At 44.6% G+C, this 22,757-nt stretch overlaps 1 protein-coding gene across 3 annotated transcripts in view; it reads left to right on the top strand.

Moving 5' to 3' along the window:
* LOC137376119 (spermatogenesis-associated protein 7 homolog) overlaps window positions 1-22,757 on the top strand; it is a 181,588-nt gene that overhangs the window by 98,069 nt on the left and 60,762 nt on the right. For all 3 annotated transcript variants that reach the window (XM_068044129.1, XM_068044127.1, XM_068044128.1), the window contains 4 exons: window positions 6,424-6,490; window positions 12,468-12,538; window positions 14,995-15,072; window positions 16,381-16,438. In XM_068044129.1, the coding sequence (XP_067900230.1) occupies window positions 6,424-6,490; window positions 12,468-12,538; window positions 14,995-15,072; window positions 16,381-16,438 (274 nt within the window). The remainder of the gene's footprint in view (window positions 1-6,423; window positions 6,491-12,467; window positions 12,539-14,994; window positions 15,073-16,380; window positions 16,439-22,757) is intronic.

Below are 22,757 nucleotides of genomic sequence, written 5' to 3'. Positions count from 1 at the left end.
CTGCTTGACTGCATGAGAGAACAGAGGCAAGTAAGGGTCAAGGGCCTGCCTACCACCATAGCACACACCCCTACAATGCAAACCCCTTTGGGCACCAGATGACTGATGAGCAGCATGGCTGCATCACTGCAGATGCAGCCTTGTGCTCCATGATGACACTGTCTTGGGCATGCTCCGACTATCCTGCGGTCCAGCCATCTCCATGGGCTCCTCCTCCATCGATGTTAAAACATGCAACATGGGCAGCCCATCGCCAGTCTTGGCCTTCTCTCTATAATTCTGTACTATCTTCTCCTGTAGACAGAGGGAAGGGAGATGTTGGTCCCCAAGCGAGATCAGTTCCAACACACAGGCTGTTGACAGTCCAGCTGCCATTGATGGGTGCACACAGCCACCTCCTGCATGTGTCCCCCCTTCTGGGACCTCGCCAGATTACGCTATGACAGGGGTTTTCCTTTCAAGGCCACCTTGACATGCCGCTGTTAGTCATCTTGCAACCTCTGACCCTTTGCCCTCATCTGGGGAGATTGATCCTTCTCTTCCCAATGTACTGTCTTGCTTTTCCAGATGTAAGGCCCAAGAGGATGAAGGCATGAAAAGGTGCTCACTTTCACAGTCCCAATAAGGTCGTTGAGCCGCATGTGGCACTGAATCCATGTGCACGGCGTGACCCAGGACTGCTGACCTCCTCTGCTATCTGGGAACAGGCCTTCTTGGCTTGACTCCAAGGTCTCCTTCTCCTGTCCCTCCTCTCTTACAGCCTGCAAAAGCACCTGGAGGGAGATATCAGGGAAGCGGGGAGCTGCCTGGCGTCTCTTCTCAGCTATCTCTTTAGTTTCTGCATTCACCTCATTGTCTCCCAGGCCTTCACAGCAGAGAGTTCAATGGCAGTGCTGGCAGCCCTTTAAAAAGGGTGCCAGCAGTTGCCAATGCGTCACCTGACACCCTCCTTACCCCAGCGCCACCCCCTACCCCCTACCATCGGCCCATCCCTGACCACGCAATTGGTCGGGTTTCACAGCTCATTAGGCTTAATTGACCAGCCGCCACTGAATCGCATGCAGCTGACCGCTCCTGCCCCCGAAATGCCTCACGCCCAGTTCCGGGCCCAATGCCGGGATTGGCGTCTCCCTAATAAAATTCGGACCACTGGTTACCTTACTATATGTATTCCACTCTTTTCTCTCTTTCTCGCTGCCTGTAAGACTGTGATATACTTTTTCTGATTGACGGGTGTTTGGGTTCCAAACTGACTCCTGACAACACAGCAGCCCACTGACGTCATCAGAGCGCTCCAAACTGCACACATGCGCAAACGGTCTCCTGCTCTCAATGAGATGCTGCGCATGCACAGCCTATGTCTTTCCAGGACTAATTGGCGCATGCGCGGGAAAACATCATTGTGCAATGCCAACGTCATTGCGTATCCGCACCTCCCACTCAGCACCCTTCAATAGCGTCTCCATTCACCCAAACAAAACCCCGCTGCCTCCCACCATCCCTTCTTCAATCACCGCTTTACCCCGCTCAATCCCCGCCAGGTTGCTGCCTTCCCTAAGCCACTCGCTCCCCCGCCCGCCTCAGCTACTTGCTTTCACCCCATCAGTTGCTCTCCCCCTCGGCCGCTCGCTTCCCCCACTCCCCCAGCCAGTCACTCCCGCCCTCGACACTTTCTTCCCCCTCCCCCCCACCAGCCACTTCCCCCCCTCAGCTGCTCACTCCAGACCTCGCCACTGCACTCCCCACCCACTCCCCTCAGCTGATTGTTCCCCGCTCCTCGCTTCCCGTCCTCCGGCCGCTCACTCCCCACTTCCCCCCATGCCTCCAGCTGTTAGCTCTAGGCCACACCGCTTCCCTCCTCTCAGCCATTCACTTCTATGTTGTCTCATCACCCCTCGCAGTCCACCTTGCTTATTTGGGTGGCGTGCGGAGAATGGTCGAACGTGGGAGCGAGTGGCCGAGAGGAGGAAAGTGGCGCGGCCTGGAGCTAATGTCTGGAGAAGGGCGGTGGGGAAGCGGGGAGCGAGCGGCCGGAGAGCAGTGTGGCGGGGGTGAGGGGTGTTGGGAAGCGAGGAACAGAGAACAATCGGCCGAGGGAAGGGGAGGAGCAGAGGTGAGGTCTGCAGCGAGTGGCTGGGGGGAGTGGGGAATGGCGAGGCTGGAGCGAGTGCTTAAGGGAAGGCAGCGAGGAGCCAGCAGCGAGAAGACCGGCACAGGAGGGAGCGATGGAGAGAAGCGCATGGCAGGAGGGAGGGGAGCACTGTTGGGGATGGGATGGAGTTGGCAATGGCAGCCACTGAGGGGATTTTCGGGTTGAATTTGTTTTTCTGTGATAAATTGTGCTGCACCATCTTTAATCCTGGCAGCTGCCTGACGTTGCAGACAGTGAGATTTCAGTGGAAGAGGCTACATTTGTGCATGTGCTAGTACTGCGCCACCTAGTGGTTGCGTTGTCAGCTAACGCAGCCAACTCCAGGAAGTGTACTCCACTGGGCTTTACCATTGTTTGCCCAAATCCCATGTAGAGGGCGCTGCGCTGTTTCAGCCCAATAATTACCGCAAGTCAAAGAGCAAACAAAGTGATTACTGACAACGCAGCCGGCAGCTTACATCATCCAACTGCGCCAATCTGCGCACAGATTGGTCCCTACCCTCTGTGCATGCGCTGCGTTCCGTAGTGCCAGGACTGGTTGGCGCATGCACAGTTGACATCATCGCGTAACACGGGCAGATGGTGGGGGGATCCGGGCCGGAGAGAGCGGGGGGGCGGTGGGGGAGAGGGGGTGGGAGGAGAGGGAGTCTGGGGAGCGGGGAGAGAGGTTCTGGGGAGTGGGTAGAGAGCGGGAGCGGGGAGAGTGTGGCCGAAGACCTTGCTGGTGGCGGATGCGTTCTCCTCCTTCGCCCACTGCCCGTTCCCGACCCCCGCCTGCTCGCTCACCCCACCCACTCGCTCACAGCCCCCAGCCCGCTCCCTCCCTCCCCTCCCCGGCCCGCTCACTCCCTCCCCTCCCCGGCCTGCTCACTCCCTCCCCTCCGGCCATTGTGTGCTGCCATGTGTTTAGGTTGCCATCGTGTGATTATTTGAGCAGCGCCATCTTTAATCCTGGCAGCTACCTGTTGTCGCAGACTGTGAGGTTTTAGTGGCATAGGCTGCATTTGTGCATGTGCCATTGCACCGCTACCTAGTGGCGGCGTTATCAGCAAATGCAGCCAAGAGTAAAAGCCCACAGAAAGTCTATGAGCAAGTGTAAGTGCAATGAATGATGAGCACTGTATGTTTATCACTGATCAGAAAATCCAAGTCAATGTTTGACAGCTGTTTTGAACTAAAATGAACTGTTTGGAGTGATTTCAGACAAGTCGGTTGAAGCATGTTGACATGCTTTTTCTGTTCTGAGCTTTTTATACTGTCATGAGATTGTTTTTGAGGGTAAGCCATTGCCAGCACCACTTATAAGATGCCAGATTCACCATAATGCTCACTGACATATTCACATTACTTTTCTAGGAAAATTTGGCATAAGTTCACAACAAGAAGATCAGGGCGTGAAATTGCATAATTCATGGTGTACTTCACTGTTCCAAGAAATTCCAGACCCTTAGAGTATCAAAATAGTGTAATTTCAGTCAGTTCTTAGCACTTTCAAAAAGTCCATTGTAAATATAATGCTTATTTTGTGCACTGCAAAAGCTGTTTGTGTGACAAAAACATGAATTTTGTGTGTATTTAAACTTAATTTATTATGTAATAAATTAGCCAATGCAAGAATAAGTCTCACCAAAATCATTTTAGTGAGCCTTTCTGGAGTATTCCTTTAGTTAAAAATAGTGAGGCACTGCTATAAATTAGTAAAGTTCAAGAAATTAGTTTTAAAAAGGCTAGCAGATCTTCCTTGGCTTTGCTTGCTAGACGTGAGGGAGCTGGGTTCAAATGGAGGGTAGAATGATATTCTTTGTGACTGTGACCGTGATAAACTATCCATCCTCATCCTTCTCAAGCTATCTGCAGCCTTTGACACAATTAGTCACAGCATCCTTCTCAAATGCCTTTCCTCTGTCATCCAGCTGGATGGAACTGCCCTTCCTTAGTTTCATTCTTATCTATCGAGTCATAACCAGAGAATCACCTGCCATGGCTTCTCTTCCCATTCCCCTACTGTTACCTCTGATGTCTCCAAGAATCTGTCCTTGGTGCCCTCCTATTTCTCATCTACATGCTGCTATTTGTCAACATCATTTGAAAACACATCAGTTTCCACATGTATGCTAACAACACCCAGTTCTACCTCACCATCACTTCTCTCAATCCCTCCGCTATCTCTAAGTTGTCTGGCTGCTTGTCCAACCTCCAGTACTGGATGAACAGAAATGTTCTCCAACTAAATATTGGAAAGATCGAAGCCATTGTCTTCAATCCCCGCCACAGACTCTGTTCCCTAGTCACCAGTTATATCCCTCTTCCTGGTAACTGTCTGTGCCTGACTGTTCGCAGCCTATCTGTATCCATGCCTTTGTTACCTCTAAACCTGACTCCCACATTCTACCCTTTGTAAACTTGAGGTCATCAAAACCTCTGCTGCCCATGTCCGAACTCCCAACAAGTCCCGTTCGCCCATCACCCCGGTGCTCGCTGACCTACATTGGCTCTCGGTTTTCAAATTCCTCCATGGCCTTGCCTCTGCCTATCTCTATGATGTCCTTCAGCTCTAAATTGCTCCGAGATATCTGTGCTCCTTCAATTCTGGCCTCTTGAGCATCCCCCATTTTACAACAGCTGCTGAGGCCCTCGGCTCTGGAATTCCCTCCTAAAACCTCTCCAAGTGTCCACCTTGCTTTCTTTCTTTAAGATGCTCTTGAACACCTAATTCTTTGATCATGATTTTGGTCATCAACCCTAATTTCTCCTAACGTAGCTCCGTGTCAAATGTTATTTGATAATACTCTTGTGAAGCACATTGAACCATTTGCTAAAGGCGCTAAATAAATGCAAGTTATTCATTGAGTCATAACACCACAGAAGGAAGCCATTCAGCCCATTGAGTCCATGCTGGCTGTCTGTAGTGCAATCCAATCAGTCCCATTACCCAGCTCAATCCCTGTTGCCCTGTAAGTTTATTTCCCTCAAGTGCCCATCCACTTTCCTTTTGAAATCATTCATTGTCTCTGCTTCCACCACCCGCATAGACAGCGAGTTCCAGGTCATTACCAGTCGCTGCATAAAAAAGTTCTTGCTCACATTCCCCCTGTATCTCTTGCCCAAAAGCTTAAATCTTGTCCCCTAGTCTTCGTGCCATAAGCTAATCAACAGCTTTTCTTTGTCAACCATATTATTGTAGTAATTATAGAAGCCAGTGCTAAGGATTAGAGTGAGGATGGGAGCTGGGGTACATGGGTAACAGAGATCAGTGTTGTGAAGATACATTGATTTACAAAAGAAAAAATTTAAACTCTTTGACCAGAGCACGTGTAGTTCTGGGGAAGAGCAACAAGGTACATGTAAGGAATTCCTGTTAGGGGAGATGGGTAGCATACTGTCAAGATCCTGAGTACATTCTGAGAGATTAGCCACACAACTGTTACTTTTAGAGGGTGAAGAGTACTGCTGCTCAATGCTGAAGGAAGAAAATTGAGAGTGGATATTTTTGAAATTCTCTTACAGGGGTGAACTGTCCATCCTGATCATAATAGTGTTCCCTCCCATGCCTCAAACAACACTTAGACCTCAAACAGCAAAACAAAATAGCATCGTTTAAGGAAGAGTTGGGCGATTATATTGGTAAATTGAAATATCTTTTACAGAGCTTTGCACATTTTTGTACTTGTTATATTCTAAATTATGGAATAGAAATCTTCTTCCACCTGGAGCCCTTGCTATTAACTGGCCGGCTGATGACACAGATGCTGCAATTTAGGGTATTTAATCTACATGTAGTCAGGGGCAGAGGGAAAAATGGCAGTGAGAACATTTTCGGAAAGTATTTTGAGCAATTTGATTGGTTTGCTTTATCATTGTTAATAAATCTGCAAACGAACTAAGTACACTTATTGTCCCAAAGTGACAGTGGATCAATTGCTATTGGAAAACAACTTTAGCGAAATGGACAATTTTATTTTAAAAATACAGAGATCCTTGGCCCAATTGACTCAGCTCATCAACTGAACAACGAGGTGCCCTCCAGAATTCTTGATATCTTATGGGGCATATACCCCGGGAGTTTCAAAAATGGTACGGGTGCACTCAACCTTTACATAAATTACCTTATCCTGGGATTTGGGACCAGGTTAGGAAGACTAGTAGCCAGAAGTTCCATGTGTTTAGTGCTGGAGCAGTGCTCTAGGAATTTCTGGATCATCTGTTAATTTTCAGAATTCAGTTTCTTTGGAATTCAATGTCTATCTTTTACTCATACTTGTGCTCTTCAGATTTACTGAAATGCCTCCTGTTCCATTTCATCTGGACACAGACTGTGCAATAAAGTGTCAAACACAGGTATTGACATTTTTACATTTTGCATTGTACAAAGGATTGTGACTATTAAACAGCATAATCAATAATTAAATTGTCACAATTGGTAAATTATATCCCTGTATATATTTACATACAGAGAAGAAGAAGACTGAGAGCAGAAGGTTTACTGAAAAAAATGGCTAATTATTGAACATAAATAATCCATGTTTCCAAAAGCAATATTGATTACTTTGTTCCTGGAATTATGTTTGTTTTGCTAAAATACCACTCCTGATTTGTTCAGTTGATTCACACTGTATACTTAAAAGCAAAGCATCCAAATTAATATATTTAAGGAGAGTAATAGAGACACATGTAGATCAATTTAAAGTCAAATAAGATAAAGAAACTACAATTGGGTGGAAAATAAACAAAGTAACATGTACTACTGGCCCACATACAAAATGTTGCAGTATATGTGTGAAGCGTCATCTAGTTTTCTTTTAAAAAAAGACCATGGATGTCTATATGCGTCCACAGTTAGTATTTACTCAATATTACAGTCAGGTAACGAGGGGTCGAAGGGCTTCCCTCTTTTCCCTCTCAGATTTAATTCTTTCTTAAAGTGGATGTACTGGCCAATTCAGTAGGTGTTTGATTACTTACTTGCAATGATCTTAACAAGAATCAATTGGACAGGTTTTCTTGAGTTTAACAAAGAAAGAGGTTAACTTTATTTTACCTAAACCGAACTACTGAAAATAATAAACTACGCACCAACTTTCACTCATACACACACACTAGTAGTTTACACACACACAAATAGGTGAAAGAGTGTGGAAAGGTAGATTGGTTGAGTTAGAGTCCATAGAAAAAAGGAGTATACAGCATGTGGCGTTTGATGATTCGGCTGGCTTCTAGCTGAATTCAGCGGTCCTGAGGCTTTTAGCTTGAAAAGGTAGATGACTGGTTCAGTGGGTCTCCTGGAGATAGCAATGTGGATGATTTCTTCCAACGGGGTTTCTGACTGTGCAAAGGTGGTCAGTCAATAGGCAGAGTTTGAAGCTTGTGAGCTGAAATGGAGAGAGAGAGAGAGGGACCCCCACTTGGGTCTGCGTGTATCAGAGTCCAGAAGCTTCTCCTCTGCTGCAGAGAAAACAAGCTTAAAACCACAGATGGGGAGGGGCTTGTCACATGACAGTCACTCAGTGATTCAAACATAGCAGTGTTTCTCTTCTTGCTAAAAGAAAAAGAACAAGCAGTTCCCTTAAACCTTCTGGGTCTTGGTTCTTGCTGGGGTATGAGGAGCCATTTCGTCTCCCTCCTCACAGGCCTTGCAATGGAGGATATAGTGTTATAAACTAGATGGCCATCCTTAAGCTGCCAGCAAAGTCATCCTTTTAGCTGTTCTATTTTAAATGTCTTTTTAAAAAAATATAAATTCAGATCTTCAGTCAGTGGATTAAAGAAAATTATTATTCAACAAAGCTCATTGACATGACACCAGGAGACTTACAAAATAGGTAGCTTGACTTCAAATTTGTTTCCAGTGACAAGAGAAAAACCCCCTAATTCAACAGCAAATAGGCTCTGTAGCAAAGATTATCCATTTAACATCATGGCTAATTTTTTTAAAGTTATATCCACATTGCAGCCCTGAGAATCTGTCAGACAGGAGATGAAGAAATATAACCCTAAGAAAATTATCAGTATTTGTCCCTTGCACAGTCCAATGTAAGCAATCTCGAAAGCTATTGATTTCCCAAAGTGCAAGTACCATGGCAAAGTTGTAATGCAACAGTTAATCAAATGGATGATTCAATTCTTCCGATGCTAGTACCATTGCAGAAAATTAGGGACTTATTTGAGTAAGCAGCTTAAAAGGAGTCTAATCTTGGAATGGTAAAAGCAGAAACTTTTCTCTGCAAAGAGTGGTTAGGATTTGGAATGCAATACAGATTCTATAGTAGCCTTTGTTGTGATATCACTTTAACAGTCTGAATATGTCCCACATCATCACAGGAAGTGACATCAACCAACACGTGACAGCTCAGTTTGAGTTGTGTTAGTCATCTAGATACACATGTATTGTCGAGCTCTCTTATAAACCTGTTACTTAACAATAAAAAACCCACTCCTTGATTACCTTTCAACTCAAGATTGTTTGGTACCTTATTGCTGAAGAAGGCAATAACACAACAGCCTTCAAAAGGGAATTGGATAAACACTTGAAGGAGGGCAAGGTCTTTTTCTTTATTCATTCATGGGATGTGGGCGTTGTGGTTAGACCACCATTTTATTGCCCATTCCTAATTGCCCTTGAGGAGGTGGTGGTGAGCTGCCTCCTTGAACCGCTGCAGGCCTTGGGGTGTAGGTACACCCACAGTGTGGTTAGGAAGGGAGTTCCAGATTTTGACCCAGCGACAGTAAAGGAACGACGATATAGTTCCAAGTCAAGATAGTGTGTGGCTTGGATGGGAACTTGCAGGTGGTGGTGTTCCCATGTATTTGCTGCCCTTGTCCTTCTAGGAGGTAGAGATTGCGGGTTTGGAAGGTGCTGTCGAAGAAGCCTTGGTGAGTTGCTGCAGTGCATCTTGCATATGGTACACACTGCTGCCACTGTGTGTCACTGATGGAGAGAGTGAATGTTGAAGGTGGTGGTTGGGGTGCCACTCAAGTGGGCTGCTTTGTCCTGGATTGTGTCGAGCTTCTTGAGTGTTGTTGGGGCTGCACCCATCCAGGCAAGTGGAGAGTATTTCATCACAAGCTCTGCTGCAGAGGACTCATATGAAGAGTTTGATGGGGAAACCTACAAAAGAAGGCTGATGAGTATGTATAATGAAATGCTTGTTGCATTGTCAGACCTGCCAGAAAGCCTGCAGTCAATGTCAAGAGGCATGGAGGAGTCCAACATTAACTTGGCACAGGGCTTTGCACAAAACTTGGAGCCCATCTTTTCCACATGGAAGTGATGGACAACTCCACTTGTGGACCCAGCCCTGATGCAGCACCTGATGGCCGATGTCTCAGCCTCCATTGGAGCACAAGCAAAAGTCACCCAACGGCTGGGTGCTGCAGTGCACACTTAGACTGAAGTTATGTAAAGTCAGCTTACGGCCATGCAACCACAGGCTACCCTCATGCAGGTTTAGCTTGCAGCCACACAAGCTGAGACTTCTGCCATCATAGTGATGGATACCAGTGTTCAAAGTGGCTTGCAGCATGTCACAGCAAACCAGCAATCTGCCCTCCAACACATTATTAGGATTGCTGAAGAAGTGGCAGTGGTTCTGTGGAGCATGAATCTGCTGTCCTTTCTCAGGGTGAAAACGTTCATGCTCCCACCCCTGCCATTCTGCCTTTGCCCTTGCTGTTGCCTGCCAGCCAGCCCAGACTACTGCCACCCATGCCAAGGTGGTACAGTCTGAAAGCAGGTCTTCTAAGGCCAGTGATACTCAAGGGGGTCCTGTAAGTCCATCTGCAGTTTCCTCCACTGAACGTCAGCAGCCTTCCACCAGCCATGCTGCAGGCACTAAGTTAGCACTGTATAGGAGCATTAGGACAGGCAAAGGAACATGGGAGACAGGCGCTAAGGGAATGCACAGGCATTAGTATGCAATATGGCATGGTTTGATTTATAAATTTGGTTTGGAATTTTTTTTATGGTGGTTTATATTTTTGCATTGTGGCCAAGTGGATGCTGTGATGGTCAGAGACAGAGAAAAGTAGAGTGTGGGATTGTTGCTGAATGGGGAATTGGTGTTATGTTTACTGGTATGGGTTGGATGAGTCAATCACTGACATCCCAGTCAGAGAGAAACGGTCTATGTTGCCTCCTCTCTTACACCTCTTCCTCTTCTTTCTCTTTCTCCGCTTCCTGAGCTGGTCACTGTATAACTGGTGGCAAGGCCTGTGCTCTCAGGGGAGTGAATTTGTGCAGCAAGGAGCAGACTACCACGAATCTTGACACTGTGCTGTACAGGGCTGTTCCAGACCAGTCCAGGCAGCGGGAGCATTGTTTAAGTCCCAATGGTCTGATCGGTCACATATTCTGTGTGACAGTATGTCTTTTGTTATATGCACACTGCCCTTGTGCACTGGAGTCATGAACCATGTCATTAAGGGATAGCCCTTGTCGACCAGTAGCCACCCTCTTGTTAGTTGTAGTTGATCCTGCAGGATCAGACTGCTGAGAATGAAGGCATCACGACTGCTGACACGATGCCGGGTATTGACCTCCATGACTCGCTGCTTATGGTCACACACCAGCTGGACATGGAGGGAGTGGAATCCCTTACAGTTGCAGTACATCACAGATTTAACATGCAGTGCCTACAAAGCGACGTAGATGCAGTCAATGGCACCCTGCACCATGGGGAAGCCCGCTATCCTCGCAAAGCTACAGGTTTGCTCGACCTGCTTCTCTCTGGCAAGAGAGAATGAAATGTATTCAGATCCCTTGGAATACAGATCCTCAATTACTCCCCTTATGCAGCAGTAGATGGCCAGCAATGAGATGTTGCAAGTATCTCCAGCTCCAGCCTGGAAGGAGCCAGACACATTAAAGTTCATGGCCGTGGTCAACTACAAAACCACTGGCAATGCGGTTCCCCTCCTGCTCTTAGGCTGCAGTTGCTAGTGAAGACACCCTTAGTGCAGCGAAGACGTCTGACACATTGTTCCTTGCTGAGGTTGTGGTAGGAGAAATGTTCATTGAACACCCTGGGTGGAAGTGCATCCTGCTGAAAGACCTTCTCCCCTGCCTCTTTCAGCAGCTTATCCTGTTCTGTGTCACCTCTGCTCATTCTCCCTCTTCTATTATAGTTCAAAAAGGATCCATGCTGTTGCATCCATATCTGGCACCAAGTGGTTTGTGCAGAATTCTTGAAGTTAGGACACTTCAGCAACTTTTAAAAACTCTGGAAACCACCAAACACTTTGACAATCACAGCAATAGCCAGTAGAAATCAATCGGCAACTAACCTGTAAGTAGTTGATGATCCTTTTAAATATCACTGGTGGGTGATCCTTCCTGCTGTTGAACACATACTCAGCTGAGTGAGGTTAAGAGAGGGCATTAACTGGAGCATTGAGCTCCAAAATGGCAGCAGTGGTGTCAAATCAGCATTACAAGCTGATTAACGTCACAATTTGCCTATTCTGCACACTTCTGGTGAATGCTTCCTGCACGCTCGCTAACGCCCTCACCAAAATAGTGTCCAGTGTGGCTAACACCAGAAGTGTGTGTACAAGCTGTGGATGACATTTTGGAGGCAAAACAGCACTTGCAGCGCTGAAAAGCCAGGCACAGTGGAGCTGAATTTTGCAGCCTATGGTTCTATGATTCTATCTTGGACTGAAGAAGCTCAAGGTGTATTTTAATTCTGTGGGTGCTTTCTCTCAATTGGGTTCTAACTGTAACATCCACAAGGTTGGCATGCAGAACAAAGCTTGCACATTTACTAAGTTACCGTCTAGTTTTAGCTGCAGAATGTGACAATACCTTTGCTTTACAGTCCTGATCACTGTTGCTACAGCTCCTACAGAGAGCTTGACACTCCTAACTGCATTGCTTTGGCACATGCGTGTGTGGAGATGTGGAACGAAGAAGATAGGTTGCTACCTGGTAGAGTTTGTTATTCTTCAAATGATATGCTTCCTCCACATGCTGCTGTCCCACTGATCCAGCCCTTCAGGATATAGTTTTGAATGAATTAGAGTGAAGTAGCTATTTTGAGTTTAGCTTCACATTAAAATATACTGGTGCAATGACACAGGTTATATAGGATGGTCTCATACAGAGGCAGGGAATTATGTACACTGCCTATCTGCAATGTCATGTTGATTCAGCACATGATTTCCCCACAAACTAAAGTAGACTCCTACCAACCTTTTTACCATTCCTTGCTTAGATTCCTTTTAAGTTGCTTACTCAAGTGGGTCCCTAATTTTCTGCAGTGTCAAACTGGATTTTTATAGTGGATTAGATTTATTGGTGCTCCTTTTGTTGGAAATGCAGGAACAGAGACCTAGAAGATGGACGAGGAAAGAGTACAAATCCACCACAGTGAAATCCAAGCTGATGGCATGGTAATGCATGATTCATGTACCTAGATATCATTAAATAAGTATGGATTAAACAAAATGAATTCCAATTTGGGCATTTTTCCTTTAAGTATTAAGAAAAGAATATTTTGGCTATAGTAAATCTGAAGTTTGAGCACACATTACTAATTTAAAATCTATAATTGTATTTAATCAGTAAACTGCACTGCTGAACATTTCCATGGCACTCTGGTGTTCACAGAAAGGAGGCACTTGTCAGGTAATCACAGGCCTGTTGTGTCTGATTTCTGTCCATTTAAAATAATTAATAGAAAACTTAGACACTGCAGCCCCATGATTTCCCAACCAATTCTCCCTGCCAGCACCATGAGGATTGCCTGATTGAGGAATAAACCTCTATATTTTTGTCTCACTTGTTGTATACACCACAAGGCAGTGTTAGGAAAGAGATCAGTAAAGCCGTCATAGGCTAGATTTTTTTCCATACAGGTTTATCATCGGAAGTGCACTTGTGCTCCCCAGAGTGATCCCGCCTTGACTCATTTATTTTCCTGGGTCAACTTCCTTTTAATGTTTTCCCAGCCTCTATGCTGAGTCTGCCTCTAGAGAAAGGAAATCTAGTGCTCTTGGCATTTACATCACAATGGTGTGCCTTTGTAAACAGATGAAAAAGTGGTTAACAAACACAGATGATTGAAGAGAGCACTCTGTGAGATTGACAATACAAAGAATATAAAAGTCCAATCATATTTCATTCTGATTATAACAGAGCAGAAAAAAGATCTTTTAGTCTTTAGACTAAATTCTGGAACTATCATACACTTCACATTTTACATGCTGAACACAGAACAATGTGCAAATATTTAAGCATCCAAATAACACAGTATGAATAGTTGCACTTAATAAATATGGATATTGCATTTTGTTGCAAGATAAAGAGTGGAGCAGTTATCAGAAACAGTTTTTCAGATCAAGGAACATAGGAACAGAAACAGGCTATTCAATCCTCAAGCCTGTCTACCATTCAATTAGATCATGGCTGATCTGCACCCAACTCCATCTACCCACTTGGGTTCAATATTCCTTAATTACCTTGCCTAACAAATATCTATCATCTAAGTTTGATATTTTCAATTGACCTAGTCTCAGCAGCTTTTGAGGGGTGTTACAACCAGGTGAGAAAGAGGTCTAGGGTTCCCTTTTCAGCTTTCACCTGGTCTTACTGTAACAGGGTTTAATTTTAAACACACCGTGTTTTTTTTAGCTCCCCCTTGGTGAATTCTTGTTCACCGCTTTCCAATTATAAGGCAATGAAACCAGCACAAACAGGCTTTTTTAGGTTTCAAGAAGAAAAGTTGAAATTTGTTAAACTTAAACTTAAACTCTAATTCGGTTGACACCTACGGATACATGACGCGCCCATGTCAGCATGCATACGTGATACACACAGGCAAATAGAGACAGAAAACAGCAGAAGAAAAATAAAGTGGAAAGGTTTGAGGCAATATCTGAAGAGTTGTTGTTACGGTTCTTCAATCTCACTGTAGAGTCCTTGATTGTAGGTGGATCTTGCTTTTTGTTGGGGCCCAGTATTCTTCTTAAACCTTGTTCACTATAGGAGACTTTTCTCTCTTGGGATTCATGTGTCTTCAGTGGGTTTTTGGAGCTCTGTGAGGAAGAGATGGGAGCAGACAGGAGAGGCTGTGGCGAGCCAGTCTTTTCAATCCAGGAGCAAACAGCTTTCTGCACTCTCAGTTCAAACTGTACAATTCAGGAAAAAAAACCCAGACTGCCAAGCAGGTTAGTCATGTGACTAACTGGTTTGACCACGGTTTGTTTGTGGATTGTACTGGAGCAGGGGATAGTTCCTTTGTTCCAAACGCTGTCTGTTAATATGGAAAAATGTCTTTCCAGCCAGGAGCCTGGCAACCCCTTGTAACAGCCCTTCTTCCCAGCAACAATTTGAAATTTAATGTCCATGTGGCAAAATTGATGCGCCTCATTCTTGGCAGGTGGGGGCCTGCATGACAGGGGGGCAGAGAGCTCCAGACTTGCACTACCCTCTGGTGTGAAGAAATGTTTCCTGACATCACCCCTGAATGGCCTAGCACTAATTTTAAGGTTATATCCCTTTGTTTGAATTCCCTCACCAGAGGAAATGATTTCCCTCTATCTTACCCTATCAACCCCATGAATCATCTTAAATACCTCAATTAGATCACTCCAATCTCTTATACTCAAGGGTAATACAAATCTAGTCTATCAAACCTGTCCTCACAATATAACTCTTTTAGACCTGGAATCATTCTGGTAAAACTACACTACAGCCCTTCCAAGGCCAGTATATGTTTCCAGAGTTGCAGTGTCCAGAACTGAATGCAGTACTTGAAATAGGGTTTAACTAGAATTTTGTCAATCTAGTTAACTTTTGTGCAGAATGATGATAATGCTATTTTTATAACACCAATGTTTCTGTTCAGGGAAGATGAGATGAAATATTTACAGTTTCTCAAAGAAGTAACGGATGATATATTGATCAGAGGTTACCATTCCAACAAGTAAGTTAAAGAGAAGAGAACATTTTCATAGAGAGATACAGCACTGAAACAGGCCCTTTGGCCACCTAGTCTTTGCCGACCAACAACCATCCATTTATACTAAGCCTACATTAACCCATATTCCCTGCCACCGACCTACACTAGGGGCAATTTACAATGGCCAATTTACCTATCAACCTGCAAGTCTTTGGCTGTGGGAGGAAACCAGAGCACCCGGTGGAAACCTACATGGTCACAGGGAGAACTTGCAAACTCCACACAGGCAGTACCCAGAACCGAACCCGGGTCGTTGGAGCTAACCATTGCGACACTGTGCCACCCGCCACTGTGCCGCCCTGACCAGCTACAATTTTATATGTGTATTTATTAAATGTAAATACGTTCTAGAGAGATAATTTTCAAGTTGAAGGTACAAAGTCTCGCCCACCAAGAGCAAATATGATACCCGCTTTTGTACCCAACACCTGCAGATTTCTGATGTGCACTTCGAGGCAAGGTTCCCTGCCAGCAGCAAAAAATCAGCAAATAGCCCTGTAATTCCTATCTGTTCCTATCAAACTGTGTATTTCTGTGTGTGTGGTAGTGTTAATTTTTGGTGATGGAGTAAAATGGACGATGTTAGATCGACCACACCACCAATTTTTCTTTCCATTGATTTAATTGTATGGGAGTATGGGGTATGGTTCCATGCGCATCACTACCCCGCTAGTACTTTACCAAGTGACTATTCTTCATGTGTAAGCCTAGATGTTCAGTGTTGATGGGCTATATATTACCCATGGAAGATCAACACCACTGGACAGAATGCTATCTACAACAGATATTTATAGGCTTTCATCAGAGTAGGTGGATATCTTGAGACTGAAAAGATGTCTGTAACTCTGAAATGGCCATAATTCTAATGCCCTTCAATACCTTGTTAATAGTCTTTGTTTTTGTGTGTGATTATGCTTATCACTATAGACAAACACAATCCTGTTGTTGCTAAATATTGACACATGCATACTTTACTGTATGTAATCGAGTGAAAACTCTAATTGAGGCCAATTATGGCACCCCTTCTACTACCCTGGTTAAGATTGGCTAATGTGCTCAGAACCTGTCTGTTCTCTGTGGTTCAATACTTTTCAAAGCTTTGAATTAGCTACTAAGTTCTGAGAGAGCTGTCCATACACAGCTTTAACAGCTTTCTCAGACTTTGTATAACCCAAAATTATCTCTATATTTTCGATACATAAAACAAAAGAACATTATCATAATTAAAAAGTAAATTCATGCTGCTTGATTTGTTTCTCACATCTTTTACAGGATCCTGGAGAATGTTTTCCAAACACACATTGAAAGAAGCAAATACCATCTTAATGAGGTAAACCACAGTCAAACTGTCTATGCTTGGTGTAACACAAAAGATTTAGTATATGAACATGGTATGATGCGGGCCTGTGACATGAGCATACATGTCAACTGTCAGAGCTTGATGCTGACAGTCATCATTTATGATGTTGTTCCTGCATGTAAGTTTTAGCTCACAAATATCAGCCATTCCACCGATACCTGCTGAGTCTTCTGAGGTTGCTCCAGAATTCTTTTCTACACTTACACAGACTGGAGTGTGCATGTGCATAAAAATGTGGTTCCCTGCTTCCTGTTCCAATGTCTGAGTGTACACCATAATGTCCTCAAATTTTTTCTGCATATAGACACACGGATCGCATACATAGGCAGAGGTCGGTGATTCCCACACAGGTTTAGAATTGTCCAGGCATTCAGGCAAGAATCTTCTTGTGAGCCAAGAATATAACCAACAATGTAAGTCTGCAAGCACAAGGATAAATGGTCTTAAAATGCAACCAGCTAATAAACAGTAACACAGTAATATTTAAACATAGCTTTGCAAAGCAGAAAATAAATGTGTTCTTATTAAGATGAGTGCTTAGCTATTTACAGTTTGGTGTAAAAATAAGTTTTATTAACTATTGGTAGGATGAACATGCAACTGGTACTTTTTTACTTTTGGTCTTATTAACCTGTCATTTTTGAAATGAATGAAAAGTTTCCTTCTGCACATGATGCCACAATTTTTCAAGCTTCTTCATATGTTTGCTGTCACAATGAAGGATGCAGTGAGCTGACAAAGGGACGGGGCAACACCCATGATTAATTTTCTTAATTATTGTATTATTTCTCTTTAGTTTTTTGGAGGTCTAATGATAGATTTCTAACTTGCACTATCATATATGCCAACTGGCAGCATTTCATGCTGACATCAATGTTTGTGGTGTCATGTCAACATTTCCCCGAAGGGAGGGTGAATGTACAAAAGTCCAGGTCTGAATTTTGTTATGGAGACGGGGGTCCTGGCGGCAGGCCAGAAGGTGGGAGGAGACCCCACCTCGGCCTTCCATCGAACCCCCATTGCAATTACATAGAGAGCAGCCAATTAACCGCCTGCCTTCGGAAGAGCTCTCGCCTCCACAGCTGCCAGACCAGAAGCTCTGCACTACTGGCAGCACTGCTGGGAGCAGAGGTCACTGCCGTTACTGCGGGAGACCCCACAGTATGAAGAGAGAAGATTCCGGGACAGGTGAATGGGGTTGGGGTTGCCGGGGCCATTCAGACAGGCCCCAGCGACGAGGTGGGGGTGGGGGTTAGTGAGGGTTAGTTGTCCACTTAAGGACCTCAATTGTCCTGGGGCGGCAAGGCCATACTCAGCCTTTCCCACCCCGGACTAAATTGGAAAATGTCGGGAAGGTGACGGGCACTCTGCCTCCTGCCTTCCGACGTGAATTTATGGGCACCCCTGCCTCTGTACCGGTCCTGAGGGGCCCATAAAATTCATCCCCCAGAGTCAGTGTACAGAAGAGAATATAGAATTGTAGATTGATACAGCACAGATGGAGGGCATTTGGCCCATCATGCCTCCGCCAGCTCTTTGGTACAGCTTTTCAATTAATCCCAGCTCCTGCTCTTTCCTCATAGCTCTGTAATTTTTCCCCCTTTGAGCAATGATCCAATTTTCTTTTGAATGTTACTAATGAATCTGCTTCAACCATCCTTTCAGGCAATGCAGCCCAGATCAGAACTTACTGTGTAAAAAAAAAATGTTTCTTCATGTCGCCTGTTTCTTTTGCCAAGCACCTTTAATCTGTGTCCTCTGTTTACCAACCCTTCTGCCACTGGAAATAGTTTCACCTTATTTACTCTATCAAAATGCAGAAAGACGCCAACAGCACAGGTTCATTCCCCGTACCAGCTGTGGTAGTTCATGGAGGCCTGCCTCCTCATCTTGCCCCACTCTTGAGGAGTGGTGGCCCTCAAGCTATACATCACCAACTTTCTCTCTGTAATGGGGAGAGATGCCTATGGGACTATGGCTCGAGCAAAAAAAATTCTCAATCAAAACCATTCATGATTTTGAACACCTCTATTAAATCTACTCTTTAAACTTCTTTGCTGTCAGGAGAAGAGCCCCAGCTTCTCCTGTCTCTCCATACAACTAAAGTCCCTCATCCCTGGTACCATTCTAGTAAATTTCTTCTTCACCTTTTCCAAGATCTTGACTTCCTTCCTAAAGTGTGGTGTCCAGAATTAAACATAGTATTCTGCTGAGGCCTAACCAATGTTTTATAAATGTTCAGCATAACATCCTTGCTTTTGTACTCTATGCCTCGATGAATTAACAAAAGCATATGGGATCTTTGGCTTTAGTAGCCTTCTCAATTTTTCCTGCCACCTTCAGAGATTTGTGTACATACACCTCCAGGTCTCTTTGTTACTGCACCCCTTTTAAAATTGTACCATTTAGTTCATATTGCATGTTCTCATTCTTCCTACCAAAATGAAACAAATTAAACTTCTCTGCATTTGTTTCATCTGCCATGTGTCTGCTTATTTTACCAGTCTATGTTCTCCCGAAGTCTGGTACTATCCTCATTATTTGCTAGAGTTACGCGTTTAGTGCCAACTTTGAAATTATGCCCTGTATGCACAAGTCCAGGTCATTAGTATATAACAAGATGGCAGTGGTCTGAATACTGACCCTTGTGAAACACCACTCTATACTTCCCACCAGTTTGAAAAAGAACTGTTCACCACTGCACTATGTTATTTGTGCCTTAGCTAATTTTGCACTCATGCTGCCAGTGCCCCTTTAATTTTGCTAACAATCTAGTATATGGTACTGTGCCTTTTATACACATCAAATGCTGTACCCTCAACAACCCTTTCCATTATTTCATCAAAGAACTCGATCAAGTTAATCAAACACAATTTTCCTTTAACAAATAAAAACAGAAAATGCTGGAAATACTCAGCAGGTCTGGCAGCATCTGAAACAGAGTTAACAGGCTGGATTTTGTGTAGGAGGTGGGGCTCCTGGCATCAGGCTGAAAAGATAGGGGGAATCCCTGCCTCAGCCTTATCATGCCCCACCCCGGGAACAATCCTCCGGTCTTTAAACATCTAAGTTTCATGAGCCAGGATCCCATCCCTTTAAAGACAAAATCCCACCTCCATGAGCTGCTGGCCAATCAGAGGGCCAGCAGCTCAGCAGTATTGGCAGCACCACCGGGAGCGGTGGCCACTGCCAGTACTGCAGAGGTCTCGGACACAGGCCCAGCGCTGGAACCCCAGACCTCAGGTAAGTGAGGTGGGGTCGCTAGGGCCAGTCCAGAAGGCCCTGGCGGAATTGGGGGCGGTGCAGGGGGGGGCTGGTTGTGCAGTCCAGGGGGAAGGGTCCGGGGGAGTCAGGTAAAGTGGCTCCCAGCAGGGGTCCTCTGTGGGCCATAGATTGACAATGAAGGAGGGCTCTCCCCCACAAGCCCACAGAATGGGTGCCTCGTGTTGCAAGGTGCCCCTCTCCGCATGGCAGAGGCACCCGCCACCATGGGTAAGTTCCCAGCGTCGGGTGAAGAGGCCCATACTTGGCCAATAATAGGCCACTTAAGGGCCTCAATTTGCCTCTGGGGGGGGAAGGCAGTCATCAGCTTATCCTGTCCCCGGTAAGGTTGTTTGCCGATGGGCCCTCTGTTCCCAATCACCTGTTGCAATTCTCTGTGTGCCCCCGCTTCCAATGCCACCTCGGGTGCCCCATAAAAGCTAGCCCAACGTTACAGGGCGATGATCTTTCGTCAGAACAAATCCATGCTAACTTTCATTTATTAGCCCATACTTTTCAAAATCCATTTAATTTTGTCCCCCAGATTATTGTCTCTAAATGTTTCCCCTCTATCAATGTAAAGCTAGTTTATCCCTCTCTCTTTTTCTGAACAGGTGTATAACATTTGTCCTCCAGTCCTCTGGCGCCACCCCCACAGCTGGATCGGAAAGCAGGATCGGAAAATTGTGGCCAGAACTTCTGCAATTTCCACCCTTGCTTCCCTCAGTAATTTAGGCTAGCTGCATCCCATCCAGACCAGGTGACTTTTCTACTTTGAGGATTGCCAGCCTTTTAAGCACATCCACTTTATCTATTCTTATCCTGTCCAATATTGCTATAACCTCGTCATCACTGTTACGTTGCTAGCATCCTCTGCTCTGAAGAAGACATGTACAAAGTACTCATTTAGTACTTCACCCATGCCCTCTGCCCACACAAGAAGATCTCCTTTTCGGTCCCTAATTGGCCCCACCCTTCCTTTAACTATCTTTTTACTGTATGTACTTATAAAAGTCTTTTAAGTTCCATGTTCTTTTGGCCACTAATATGTTCTCAGACTCTCTCTTTGCTGTTCTTATTTCCCTTTTTTTAGATCCCCTTTGTACTTTCTGTATTCAGCTTGGTCTCTGTTGTATTATTACCCTTCCAATTGTCATAAGCCTCCTTTTTCTGTCTCATATTTAGCATCTATACCTTTAGTCATTGAGGGAGCTCAAACCTTGGATGCCGTTCTTTTTCCCCCCATGTGAATGTGTCTACTCTGTATCCAAACAATCTCCTCTTTGAAAGCCGCCTGATCTTAATGATTGTTTTGCTACCACTTTTTAATTTGAATCCATCTGTGCCAGATCCCTTTTCAACTCAATGAAATTAGTCCTCCTCCAGTTAAGCAGTTAAGTAATTTTAAGCTTGATTGTACCTTATCCTTTTCCATAACTATTCTAAACCTCGCTGATATTATGATCAATGTTCCCCAAATGTTCTCCCACTGAAACAAGCTCCACTTGCCCCACTTCATTTCCCAGAACTAGATCCAGCACTGCTTCCTTTCACATTAGGCTGGAAACGCACTGATCAAGAAAGTTCTCTTGTACACATTTCAGGAATTCCTTCCCCTCTTTGTCCTTTATACTGTTACTATCCGAGTCTATGTTAGAATAATTGAAGTCCTCCATTATCACTGGTCTGTTTTTCTTGCATCTTTGCATAATTTGCCTGCTTTCCACCATTTGGTGGCCTATAGTATACATCAAGTAGTGTAAACAGCTCCTCCATTGATCCTTAATCCTAACCTAATAGACTCTGTCTTGGCCTCTCAAGTGCTATAATAGTTTCTTTAATCAATATTGCCAACTTCCTCTTTTTTCCTTCCCTATCTTTCATGAATAACTTATAGCCAGGAATATTAAGTTTCCAATACTTCTTTGATCCAGGTCTTTGTTATTGCCACTCCATCATATTTCCATGTAGCAACTTGTGCGTGCAGCTTACCAACCTTATTTATCACACTCCATGGGTTTATGTACATGCACGCCAAATTCACCTTCGATTGTTTCACATTTGCCCCCTATCCAATTTCTGAATTATTCTTCACTCGAGTGCTATTTGGTTCTCCCAGTCCTCTGAGCACCTTGTTTCCCTTCTCAATGTTTCAATCTGGCCCATCCATCAGGTTTAAACCCTCCTGCACAGTACTAGTTAACCTTCCTGTGAGGACATTGGTCCCAGCTGTGCTGCAATGTAACCTGTCCACCTAAAACAGGTTTCTTCTGCCCAAGAACTGGTCCCAATGCCCCAGGAATCTAAAATCCTCCTTCCTTTATGTGGTGTTGTACTATGTTCTTAAGTCTTCATTAAATGACAACCGCAGGCTTTATATTCGGATTCAACACAAACGCTATTTATTATCTTACTTATCTACATTGCACAATGTCAGGTCCAAGTCTTTTCCTCAATGGTATATGTGTCTGCTTTTTGCAAGCCATGTATTGAGTGTGTTTCTAAAAATGGTGTTTTCAGCTTATATGTATATGATGATGTCATCAGTGGCCTGGTCTCTTAAAGGTGAAGTGTCTTGAAGATAAAATTGTTAATACACTACATTACGCTGCACAGCTTATCAGTCATGTGTTAACCTGTTTTATCCTACTATTTCTACACTCACTAGTGCATGTCACTGGAAGTAATCCAGAAAGCACTACCTTTTTAACTTCCTCCTATCTCCTGAAACCTTGACTGCAGGATGTCAACTTTTTTCACTCATATGGTTCCCATATAGACCATGACTTCTGGCTGTTCCCCTTCCCCGCCCAAAATATTCTGCACCCTCTCAGTGATGTCCTTTACTCTGGCAGCCAAGGAGGTAACACACCATGTGGAACTCCTATTGGCACTTGCAGAAACACCAGATTATCTCCCTGACTACCAAATCCCCATGACCATTGCATTTCTACACTTTGCTGTGCCCCCCCTGAACAGTCATTGCCCCAAAGTGGTATTCATCTGTTTCACACTGCACTCCCCCAAA

Source organism: Heterodontus francisci, chromosome 13 (assembly GCF_036365525.1).
Source record: "Heterodontus francisci isolate sHetFra1 chromosome 13, sHetFra1.hap1, whole genome shotgun sequence".
NCBI lineage: Eukaryota > Metazoa > Chordata > Chondrichthyes > Heterodontiformes > Heterodontidae > Heterodontus > Heterodontus francisci.
The sequence above is the reverse complement of the archived record's forward strand: the minus strand, read 5'-3'. Positions and strand labels throughout refer to the sequence as shown.